Source organism: Drosophila eugracilis, unplaced genomic scaffold (genome assembly GCF_018153835.1).
Source record: "Drosophila eugracilis isolate 14026-0451.02 unplaced genomic scaffold, ASM1815383v1 contig_367, whole genome shotgun sequence".
NCBI classification, from domain to species: domain Eukaryota; kingdom Metazoa; phylum Arthropoda; class Insecta; order Diptera; family Drosophilidae; genus Drosophila; species Drosophila eugracilis.
The window spans coordinates 6,030,750-6,043,347 of NW_024573224.1; the positions used below are offsets into that span (position 1 = coordinate 6,030,750).

At 43.3% G+C, this 12,598-nt stretch overlaps 2 protein-coding genes across 3 annotated transcripts in view; one reads left to right on the forward strand and one right to left on the reverse strand.

The window, feature by feature from the left end:
- Window positions 1-285: 285 nt before the first annotated feature.
- LOC108115850 (attractin-like protein 1) lies at window positions 286-10,599 on the reverse strand. Its single transcript, XM_017227464.2, has 8 exons — window positions 10,008-10,599; window positions 5,972-6,208; window positions 5,744-5,901; window positions 5,540-5,687; window positions 2,446-5,272; window positions 2,298-2,384; window positions 2,069-2,150; window positions 286-2,010 (listed from the first exon to the last, which is right to left on the reverse strand). The coding sequence occupies exons 1-8, from the start codon at window positions 10,274-10,276 to the stop codon at window positions 1,853-1,855; spliced, it is 3,966 nt and encodes a 1,321-aa protein (XP_017082953.1). The 5' UTR covers window positions 10,277-10,599; the 3' UTR covers window positions 286-1,852.
- A 497-nt stretch (window positions 10,600-11,096) lies between these two features.
- LOC108115797 (tubby-related protein 4) overlaps window positions 11,097-12,598 on the forward strand; it is a 28,308-nt gene continuing 26,806 nt past the window's right edge. For both annotated transcript variants that reach the window (XM_017227378.2, XM_017227380.2), the window contains exon 1: window positions 11,097-11,788. The gene's annotated coding sequence lies outside the window, so the exon portion shown is untranslated. The remainder of the gene's footprint in view (window positions 11,789-12,598) is intronic.

A 12,598-nucleotide genomic window follows, 5' to 3' on the forward strand; every position in this document is an offset into this window, starting at 1 on the left:
CATAAAGAAAAGTGGTGAAAAGAAAGAAACAGGAAAGGGCCACCCCGATCGCCAACATCCGCGTACGTGAAAGAGAGCTTCTACGGATCAGAGACCCACAATTACACCGATCGAACCGAACCTCGACCTGAATAAACATCTCACATTTACCCGGTTTATCAGGCCATGCAGCCGCGCCCCCCACGCCGGCTGCCGAAAGTGAAAGTTCTTCGAAATGCATGTGATGGGATGGGATAACTTGAAACTCCAAAGTACCGAGTGTAATGAAAAACACAACCACTTCACTTCACTTTGCTTACATTTGGAGTGTCTTTTTATTGGTTAATAAACTAATATATGATTCTTTATCTATGTATATCTTGTTGCAGCTGTTGCGGTCAGGGGTCGTCATTTAGTTTGGGTATTTTTGGTTTAAGAAACAAGTCTTCGAATGGTTTGTTATAATCTTCGTTTGTTTATTTGCGGGGTTTGGAACTGGGTTGGCAAGTATTTATATATTTATATATTAAGTGTATGTCTCTAAACGCATTTTACAATTTGAAATTAAATTTCGTAAATGGACTTTATTAGATCGTTTTTAAAAAAATTAAATTGATTTACAATTGCCTGTCTTCTGTCTGCTGTCTGCTAACTCGAAGCGATCGTCAACATCTCGGCTGGAGATTGTGTACTTTGAAAGTTTGTGTCTTCTTAAAAGATCTCTAGGTGTTAGTAAAAGTTTTATCGACGAGTGCCTTTTGATTCTAGAGGTTTGTTCCATTTCTGGATTTGTATTTGTATTACAGAGAGTGCATCTAGTTAGTTGCTGTGACTTGTCTTAGTTTGAATTATCAAGTTAATTAACTGTGTGTGTGTGTGTGAGTGTGTTTCTGTAGTCAATTGTTGCCAAGAGGAAACCTTACGATTAGTTTGTGATTTAATTGGAATTTTGGTAAATGTTGGATCTCATCTAGATTGCATGTACAATTTAATCGTTTGATTTGTTTTGGGCGCGTTCTCATATCAAGAGCTATTAGTATATATGTATAACTACTATCTATATATATAGCGTTCATAATTTACGTATTTTATTTACACTTGCATTGTTTTGTTCACTTCGGTTTATGTCTTGATCCACTCATGTCTTGCGTTGTAAATATTTGCACGGATTTAAAAAAACAGAAATACTTCTATTATTGAACACAGTATTGCATGTCTTCGTCATCTATCTCCTCCTACTCCTCGTCTTTCTTGTACATGTATCTTTATCGCTTTTTGTCTGTTCATCATCAACTTTTGCTTAGATCAATTGAATGTCTTTTATGCTGTTGTAACTCGGTTTCTGTTTCTCTTTCTGTTTCTGTCCCTGACACTGTCGCGTCTTTTGGTGCAGCTACTGCCAGGGCAGCTCACAAAATTTGCATAAATAAATTCTAACAACACGCTTAGGCTATGTGGTTAAGTAAAAAAAATACATTAATAATTTGAATACAGCTGCTGCCATCGAACTTAGCTCACGTACGCGGTATAAATAATAAATTAAACATTTATAACTATTGCAACGCTACTCGACCTATCAACTATATCAAATTGTATATAACCGTATATAAATATTTCCTTTTGCTAAAAATTATTATTATTTGTTTGTTTCTTACTTTCATTCTCGTTTCGTTACTAGTCTAATGCATTAAAGTAATAATAACTGCGGATTATCAACTTGCTAGCTTGCCTTGTGTGTGTGTGTGGTTAGTAGAAGAAAGTCGGGGCAAATATTCTATATACTCGTACCTATTCGCTAGTTACATATTATCATAATTATTATCATTATCGTTATCATTATTACTTTATGTAGGTAAGCATAGTGTTACGGTTATTATGTACAACTGTCTGGGTGCTGGCTCTGCTTGCGCTTCGACTTTGGCTCCTTGGGATGCTGCTCGATCGACGGACGACGCGGATTGCCTAACGTGACTAAGGCGCTGGCCACGGCCAGACCAGCGGACTGGCCAGACGGCGCTTGCGATAGACCGCCTGTTTGGATAAAGATATTAATAAGTAAAACGCATTTATGATCAGTAGTCATCCTTACCCGTGGGCAGCCGGACTAGAAGCGAGAGCACAGCGGCTCGATTGCCACTGCAAGGCTCCAAAGCTATGGGACTGGGACATTCCTGAGGAAAATAACATTATTAAATACAATTTATCTATATTTAAAGAAATTAGTTTATAAAAAAATCGATTCTACGACTATATATGGTTACAGCCCAACTTAGCCAAACCAATTTTTCTAGAACTGATTTACTGATTTATTCGCCTACCTTTTTTCGTTTTTTGGACAGATGGCCAATGCCCTCCAGCGTCAGACTCAGATCAATACTTTCGCGGTTTTCGATATCGACCAACACCTGTTCAAAATCATTTATGGATTAGAGTCTTAATTATCTATTAACCTTCCAAAAATCTCACCTGGGAAAACGGTCGACTCGCCATCTGTTCCATTTCGACGAACAATCGTTGGCGCCGACGGAACATGTCGTACTTCTGCTTGATCTTCCACAGGACGGCAGCCATGAGCAGCAACAGAAGGAAGCATGAGGAGAATGTGATGAAAAACTGCTGCAAGTTGAGCTTGGGATACTGTGAGAAGGCAATCTGTATCCAGATTGGGGGCTGGAAGTCGTGCACGAACACATAGAACGTGGTGAGGGAGCTGTTATCATCGGGCGAATGCCCGAATTTGTAGTCCGTCTTGGGAAACCGATGACGGAACGTTGAGCAGTTAACTCCCACTAGGATGAGCATGTCCGGTAAGCCGGCCCTCTTCACCGAGATGTCCATTTTCGCTGGCACGCTGCAGGTAATCGTGAAATCCGCATCGATCTCTGGCTTTCCCGGCGAGTTCCTGAAGTTGATCTGCGTAAAATGACGATCCTCCTTCTTTGAAAGATTAAACGTGAACTGATAATCGATGGTCAGCTCGTAATAGCAGGAACCCCTTAGCGGATCACCGTGGTAATGGTTCTGGGAATCGCACTTCTCGCAGTGGTCGCCTACAATACCCTTTGTGGTACAGAAGCACTTTCCAGTGTCCGGATGACAGTAAACGCCCTGGCCATTGCAATCGCAACGTTGGCACTTGCCTCCGTTGATGGGATTTCCCCAGTATCCAGTGCGACACTTTTCACAGTGGGCTCCTGTCGTAAGATTGTTGCATGGTTGTTCACAGTGCTGTTGATCATTACAATACGAATGCCCATTGCAGTTACATCGAGGGCAGGATGTGAAGAACCAATGCTTCAGAGCACACTCCGTTTCATCATAGGGTCTCAGTGCTCCGCCAACTACGCACCTGCCCAGGCCCGTATTGGAGCCATTGTCACACCAGCCGCAAGCGGGATCATCTAGGCACATCTGGCAGCTGTTGTAGTAGCCACATTGAGCACTTGACAGCGCCGTAGTGCTGCCCACGGTTAAAGCAGTCGATTGGACCGGAGCTGATCTGCACTTGGCCGTAAACGTGGTCCACTCTCGGCACTGACCGTACGGAAAACTTGCTGTATAGGCATTTCGATCCACGCAGCGCTGCTCATTCTGGCACCAGATGCACTCATCCTCGGTGCAGTTCTGGCAGTTGGTCATTGAAGCGCAGGACGGAGAGCAGGCCACCTCATCTTGCGTCCGATTGATGGCCATTCCACCGGAATAAACATAACTTCGGCAGCGGTTCTGCTCCGAGTCCCAGCGACAGGCCAGGTCGGCAGAACAAGCCCGACAATTATGCAACTGTTCACACACGGAGGACACCAGGTGCTCCTCGGTGATGGGACACGAGTCCAGGTGCTTGGCATTTAACGGCGGACTCACTGTGGACACTGTATGCTGTGTGGACGACTCAAAGACGGAGGCCATTGAGGTGGTTTCACGGCACCGCTCTTTGCTGCACACTCCGTTTCCACAGTATGTGCAACCAAAGGCAGTGGACACACACGACTGGCAGCTGGACAGTTCCTGGCAGCGGTGAACATCGTGTAGCAGTTCCGAGGTGAGCGTGAGCCTGCTCTTAGACGGGCAGGCCACGTAATCGTATTGCTCACGCCCATAAATAGCCGATCGCTGGACTTGCGTGATGGCTATGCAGCGCATCTTTTGCACGTCCCAGATGCACTTCACTCCAGGTCGGGCTCCCGTGCACTTCTCCTGCTTTGTGTAGTAGCTGCAGTATCCCGGCTGGTACTTCAGCATATCGCTCAGCAGCTGGCCATTGAAGCCACCATATATGTACAGCGACTCCTCAAAAACCACCGAACTGTGGCCAAAGCGGGCCAGGTCCGCCTGCAGGTGGCCCGGCATCGAATGATAATGCCACGAGTCGCAGTATACATCGTACACTAGCAAGTCCTGACTGTAGCACTTCGCTCCATAGCTCTGCGAGGTATCATTGTGCGTGTTTCCACCGAAGACCATCATCAGTCCCTGGTTCACAAAGTTAGCCGTATGGAGCAGTCGAGCACTTGGCGCCGCCGACAGCAGACTCCAAATACGCGTGGCTGGTTCATAGGCATACAACCTCGAGCTGAGCACTTGACTTGACTCACTCTCGGAGACTATTCCACCGTAAACGTAGACTTTCTCCGTAAGGAAGTCATAGGCGGCACTGTGTCCGTATCCGCCCTTCACAACAAAGCCGGTGGTGGTAACGATGCGCCACTCCCGCGACGCAAAGTTGAACTCCTGCACCGTGTTGAGGTAGCCGTAGTTCGGTGAGTGGCCAAAGATGACCACCATGTACTGGTAGTTATTCTTATCCCCGTATCCGGGCACCAACGTGGCTGTGTGACCCACCACATGCAGGGGTCCGCACAATGCAGTGGTTCCTCCAGTGGCATTGCACGATGAATCCACCCGCACTGTGATGTTTGTCCACGTTCGAGCCGAAACGTCGAAGGCCCAAAGTTCATTGGAAATGCCTTGGCCCTTGACCACACCACCGTACATGAAGATCTTGTCGCCGTACATCACTGTTGATGCACCGTATCGCTTGTCAGGGACTTCACCACCATCCGCGGGGTGAACCGTCTCCCACACGTTGCCGTTAAAGTCATAGGTGCTCATTAGTTCGCCTCGCCCATAAGATTCTCCGCCCACGATGTGCAGGGTGTCTCGCCAGATGGTGGCGCCATGGGAGGCGCTGCCTGCTGGCGCCTGTGAGTGCTTCGGATGGACCGTGGACCAGGCGCCGTGGGCGCTGATCTGACTGCAGTCGTCGCCGGCAAAGCCTTCGTAACAGGAGCAGCTGCGGGAAATTACAAGGTTTAATCAGTAATTGAAAATTTGAAAAGTCCCTCTCTGTTTTCACATAGATTTAGTTTCTACTGGATTTTCTTTCAGATTCAGTTTAGTTTGTTTGAATTTAAACTCAATTACGCAGGAAAGCAATTGCATTTTATTATTAGATGAATGAATCGTTTTTTATAGATATAAGTTAAAGAGTACGTTCAAGAAACTTATGTGTAAAGTGCTATGTGAAAATCGGAGAGTGCTAAATATATAACCAACTAACCGTTCCTGGTCGGGTCGGCAATGGCCTTGGCTTTTCGACTCCATGCAGTTGTTGGGACAGGCGGCAATGTTGCAGGCTTCACCCCTGTACATGGGATCACAGATGCAGTCGCCATCATGGCACTTGCCATGGCCAGAACACTCCACCTCTGAAAGCGATGTTAAACATGTAACTAAATCGTTTTAAATAAGTGGATAATCCTACCATCACTATCCGAAGGACAACCATTCATCTTGTAGGTGAGGTTGAAGCCAGACATGTTGTAGGCATCATCACTGAAGAAGTGCACAAGGGCTGTCCCAGATCTGGCTATCACCTGTGGCACTCGGCGAATAGAGAAGTTGCCGCGGTACATGAGGCCACTAAAAGGAAGAATGGCAATCGAAAGGTAAGTAATGAACAGAATATGTTGCAAATAAACATAAAGCCCACCTGAAGACCGCCAGCAGGGGCGAATCCACGCTGTCGCCATCATATATGTACAGGTGATCCCAGCCACACTCCGTGGCAAATTCTCGCAGGTGGATCCTTATGTTGGCGGTACGCGACGGATTGGTGTTATGTCGGCGGTTCCAGTGCGGATGCCTGGCATCGATTAGCCAGCTGCACTTGACACTCACAGAATAGTTGCCCCAGCCGTCGTGTATCGTCCCCATCGGGTGGTACATGCTGCAAAGATAGATTAAAAGATACGGAGAAAGGGGTTGTGGAATCCATTAGCTTCGAGGTGGCAAAATAAATCAATTTCTCTATCGATTTAGCGATAGTGCAGCGCTCATTGCACATGCACGTATGCAAATGGTAATAGCCCGTCCGATGCTGTGAGAAGATAATTGAATTTGCCGGTCAGCCGACCAGCGCTATTGCAATTGCAATCTACAATTTATATGGGGGGAGTGTATATGAGATAGTATAGTTTCCTATATATAATACTACGTAATACGTGTAGTGTGTGTGACCGACCTGAAGCCGCTCAACTGTTGACTCGGGGCAGTCTCACAAAGTCGCCGTACATTCTCCACTCTTTAGGCATTTCTACCCCATCGTCTTTGTCTTGCTAACAGGGATTACGCGAGTGAAAATATGTCTGGAAGACAGTCTTGGTCGGAACTTGTGACAATTTAAGAGCTTGAAATGTGATAAGGGTATCCGGCAGTCGCCTGCCAAAGCCTTCCTTTGTCTGTCTTGATATTTTCTTAGTGTTTTGTTTGTACATCCGCTTATAAATAACTGCTTTCCTCTGATTTAGTCGCTCTGATTTCAATTTACAGCTGTGCCGGGCACAAAGCGCACTGCTCTACAAATGTGACAATTATATTTTAGCCCCTACTTGCAGTAACGGTCTTAATAGTTGATCTTTAAACTTTTCAATTAAACGGTCAAGAGGACAGCCCATTTAATAGTTAGAAAGCCAAAGAAAACTAATTAAAAATGAATATTCATTGGTTAAATTCTGAACTGATGCATCCCAAACAAGTTTAATAATTATATTAAACTATATAGAATAGTGGGATCCCACCAAGCTAAGCACAATATATTGCAAGCTCAAAGAGATAAAAGCGACAGCATTTCATTATATCAGAATAACTGAGTGGAATAGTGTAGTATATTTTAAACTGAATTATTATAAACGCTTCCTGTTTCTATAAAAAGATTCAAATGTTCCTCATTTTCTTATTATTCGTACCATTGCAGCTTTAAACTCTGTATCATGTGAAGAAAACTTTTACAAACTCTTTCAATTTGCTTATTTGCACTAGTTTAAGCAATTAACTCACATAGCCAGCATACTCAGAGAAAGTGGAATCAGTAGCCTGCCTTCCGCATTCTAAATGCGACTCACGTTACATCGTGCAAGTGCCGATAAGTACTGCATGTAGCACAAACACACTTGCAGCCAAAACAATAGCATTTTCAACCCTTTTTGGCTAATGGAAAACACTTTCAATGCATAAATATTATTTAATTGCTTTACCATATAATTACTTGTTTATCTATTGATAGTAACACTAGCTTATCTAAAGTAGACTTTGTTTTGTTTTCCGCATATAAACGATGACCAACCACCAATCATTATCAAATAAAGTTGGTTGCATTTTTGGGTCTTTATATTTTTATTATTTTGGTGTAATGAGCAAATCATTAAATTGTTGTTAAATTTATAACATTCTAGGCCTGTTATTAAGAAAGCCTCCTGTTATTCTGACCGCAACTGTTGGAGACTGCGGCGTGTGGGCGTTGTGTCTCGGTCAATTCTAAACTTTGAGTAAACACTCGTCCAGCCGGGATGCAGCCCGTGCCTGGGGCCGTATCAAGCGATAGCCACGAAAAATCAATGTTGGGCAAAGATATATTTACACACTCATTGGCAGCCGGTGAGTCACTCTGTGCACTCGAGCGCCAAGCTTACGCACAGCTTTGGAGATGGAAAATGAAGCTATCTAAGCTATATCTGGTGAATCGAGAGCCAGAGTAGGTGACTAGGCGCCCTCGTCATGTGGCCAATGGGTTGGAATGCATTGGGAGTGAGGGAAACCAGTTTGATTGCGCCCTGTTTTTTTTTTTTTTTGCATAGAAAGCCGGCAAAATCGTTTGGCTCTCAAAGAGCCAAAGAGCCGTGTGGCAAACACAGGCATTTGCTGGACCTGGACGTGAAAAAAAAAAATAGAAATTCACAGGCGATAAGCGGACACACACACTGCTGATAAGAATTCCCCTTATCACCGTTTCAAATTGAACGTACAAAATGTGTAGCCCCGGAATTTATGGCCCACTGAAAGCTGCGATTCAGCAATTCGACAGCTTAACCGCAGGTCGAGATCAGGGGTCTCTGTATAGACCAAACTGGTTTCTGGATGGTGTGGCAGGTGAAACGACGACCTCAATGGTCGAGTGCGCAAATTCCAGGTCCCATCATCACGGCAGGTGAATGGGTTTAATTAATGTCAAGATAGAACACTCTCTTATCGGGCTCCGCGAGCAAATAGCCGTTGTTAAGAAACATAAACAAACCATTTCATAAGCTTTATGACGCCAACGTGAGCGTGAGCAACCAAACTGGCCCAACGACATCGCTCATGTATCTATATAGTATAACATATGCACGCAGGCGAAAGCAACAATAACTATTTGACCTCTAATTTTAAATATCACTTTATAGCTGGCAAAAAAAACGGTTATCTTATTGTTTGGCGAAACAAAATCTGGCTATTAGAATAAGATCTGGGAATTATACGAACGAGAGTCTAGAAAATAGGTCAAGAACGATCTTTTTGATCTTCGCATAGCTTAAGACTGCTTTTACTGTTTGGAGTTTATAGTTCTTAGTACTTTTTAACTGTTTTTTAACAGTAGACCATAAAGATCTTTGTTTCGACTTGAATAAGATACAAAATACATGATGAATAATAAGAGTATTTAGTGACTGAATTGTATCTGTAGTTTATAAGCAAAAATATATATTCCATGCAGTATACCTGTCAAAGAAGCTCATATGGCTGAAAGCAGAACCCAAAAAACGGTAGCCTCTGCCCCGAATAAGTTCAAAGTCAAAGAGAACTAATTAAGTAATCCGTATTGGAACCGTCAGGAGGCGTAGAAAGCGGAAAGCAGGTGAAAGAATGTTTGAAGAGAAATGGTAGAAAGAGAACGGGAGAAATGGGAGACGGTGGGATGAGGGAGAGAGTTGAGATAAGCCCGGCCAAGAACCCGTCCGACCAGATGAAACTGAACCGTTGCCTGACACAAATAGGCCGGTCCGAAAAAGGTAGAGGAGATCTGATTGAATAACGTGCAGTGAATCACAGTGGGGACAGCGACTAAGCAGAAAGACAAATTTATATTGATGACTCTACCAGTTACCAGCATTTCAATTAAATATGTCAGAAGAATCAAATACTTATAAAAATGTCAATATATAAAAACATATTCATTAAAGCGATAGGGTGGGTTTCCAACATGATATCTCACGTAAAGAATTGTTTTCAACTTAAGATTATTCGCATATCAAAATGATAAGAAAATGTAAATACAGTCCACCCTGCGTAGTTCAAACGTTCCTGGCACACAAGTCGAAAGGGGGTGCTTTGGAAATCTCTTCCAACAGAATTTATATTGGGAACTTGACCTTGGAATGAGTCAAAATATATAATCTATAACTAGAAATGTTTATTTGCAGATACGAGGCCTATCTTTTGATATGTAGATAACATAAAAGCGACATGAGAAATTATCACAAAATATTTATTATGGTATCAAGATAGCAGCGACCTGGATAATATCAAAATCAAGTGGTGCGTATCTTATAGATTTTTCCTTAAACAAGATACGATAAGAAACGGGAATGTCAGACAAAATACACATAAAGGCATTTCAGGTAAAGGAGGTTATACTGTATCTGTGTAGGTGACCTAATCTCTCCAATATAGGAGTTGGAACTGATCTTTCAACATGCTTGACCCCTACTTACCGGACTTTTCCGCCGCAGAACTGGCACTCTGGTCCCTGCCATCCATCGGCGCACAGGCACTGTCCATCCTCCTGGCACTGCCCGTCGTTCTGGCAGCGTCCGCCGTGGGCTGTGCAGTTGAAGGCGGCAGCTCGATGGAGTCCACTGAAGCAGCCGTGGAAGAGGAGCAGCGTGAGGAGGAGCAGGCATTTTCGCCTGTATTTCGCATTGAATGTGGGTGAGGTGCTGCTCCGGTTTGGTTGCTTCTGCGGTTGCTCCGCCAGGCACATGATTTCCTTAGTTAATTCCAATTTACCGCCCGCCTGCAGCTTCACATCGTCGTCGTCCTGCTGTGAGTCCTTCGATTTTCGCGACTATTGCACAATTTTCCTTTGGGCCTTTCTCTCTGGCCTTTTTGCAATCTATGCAATTCGGGGCAATCCAAGGCCCGCTCACACACACATTCACTGACACACTCACTCACTCACACACACTCGCGCACGCGGCAGCACAACAAATAATATTGGCATAAAGAAACAACCTGCATCCAGCGACTGGCAAAGTTATTGACAATTTATTAGGGAAACGAAACGAGAAATCTGCTGGGTGTTCAGTGCTGCACAACGTTGCACTGCTTCGTCGTTGCAGAGCACTGCTTAACGGGTTGCCAACAGGGTTGTCAGGTCACATTCGGTATCGACAAAAATCGGATACTTATTATTATTATTAGAAGAGGTTCATTGCTCATAAAGTTAAGGTATAAATGAAGCCTCTTGTTCTGCAGTAAAGTTACATTTTCTATTCTATTTTCCCATTATGACCAACTTTTGAGGTTTATAATAGAACATTTCTTAGTTTACTTCTTAGTTTTGTTTGCCTTAGATAAATTAAGAAATATATAATACATCACATTTTCATTATATTTAAATTATTAATTCCTGTTAAACAAGTTTGTTAAGGTTTGTTAAATATAACGTGAAACCTTAAGATAAAATATATCGACTTTACAGCCCTAGTTACCACCTGGTCGATATGGCCACCAATCGATATCTTATCGTGACAAGCAGTGCAGCCCTCGCAGGCGTTACAAGCATAACAGCCTAGTTACAGCTTTCTGTTAGTAGCTCTGCTATGTTCATTTGTTTATTTAAAAACTATAAATAAATGTAGAAAGTAAAGTATTAATTTTTCGACCTTAAAGTAGTGTGAAAAATGTAGTCTTTTGTAGAAAAGTCCAAAACTCCGTTTTAATACAAAGTAACTGCAGTGCTTGCCAGTAACCAAAAATCAATACCCGTTAACAACAACCGGAGCGCGTAAATTCCGTCAGTTTGACAGTTCCGTTGATAAGAACTATGCGGTCGGACTATATGAAGCGCAGGCGCGCTCTTTGGCGCCCCCTTATCCTACGTAGTGCCCATGCAAACTTTCCGGAATCCAAATTCTCAGACAGTCCACGTTCGGGCGTCGTTGCAAGCAGTGTGTGCTAACGGTACTCCAACCGCGCTGCATGTGCGTTCCCCGTTTGCATTTGTGTGCGTCTGCCCGTGACTGTGTGCGTGTGTGTGAGAGGAGAAGAAAAAAGTAAAATAACAGAAAAACGGGAAAAAGTAACGGGAACGTCTGCCCCAAAACAGTTGCAAGAAAAGAACACACACGATTCCGTTGGCGGTGCACCAATTTTTCGGTTGAAAAACTGTAATTCGATTGGATCAGTTCAGATTTCCCATAGCAGGACTTTCAACGGTACGGTAGCACTTCAAGGAGCCGGAGCAGCCGAGACGGGGACGGGGACTTCACAGGTGAGTTGCGGAATTCCGTTGTCCCCTGGCTGGCAAACATCCTTTTAGCCTCTCTCACTCGGTGGTGGATTGGCCCCAAAGCCCACGGACAGTGTGAATGTCTATAATACAGGGCAAATTCCCTAAATCGAATTGATTTGAGAAAATAACTTTTTAGTTTACTGAATATTTGGAATTTCTAAGTGCTCACCAAAAAGTCTTACCAAAATTATTGCATTTTTGTGTTTTTAAAATTATGGTTATGAGAAGAGTCTATAGCAATGTTTTGTTTTAGATAAAATCTTATTAATTGAGTTTAGGAACCCCCTAAATATAAATTGAAAACAAGAACAAGCAGAAAACAGTGAAACATTTTTATTTTTTAAGATAATAAGATTTTGCTTCGTCATCTTTAAATTCAATCTATTTTAAGACAAAGATAATAGATATGATATTCAAAAACTTATCATCTCTAAAAGTATCTTTAACTTACATCCCCTAACTTTAGTTTTGTGATGTATAAAAAAGTTCGTGTTTACGAAGTTCGACCGTATGTATGTGTGTGGGTGAGTTTTTGTTGTGGCCACATCAGCACAACACCTAGGGCGCCACAAAAAAAACTCCCTGAATTCTGGGCTAATTAAAGCTGCTTTGTTGCCTTAGTTCTTACCTTGGTTAAACGTTTTTTATCAGCCATATTTGCTTGGCTTACACGACTTTAACTCCCAGCGATTCGTTTCTAGTTTCAGTTGAGTGAGCTGCCCACGCACGTTTTCGATTAATCCGCATCAAACAACCAATGACAGTGAAAATCGATCGGCATTGGCTTTC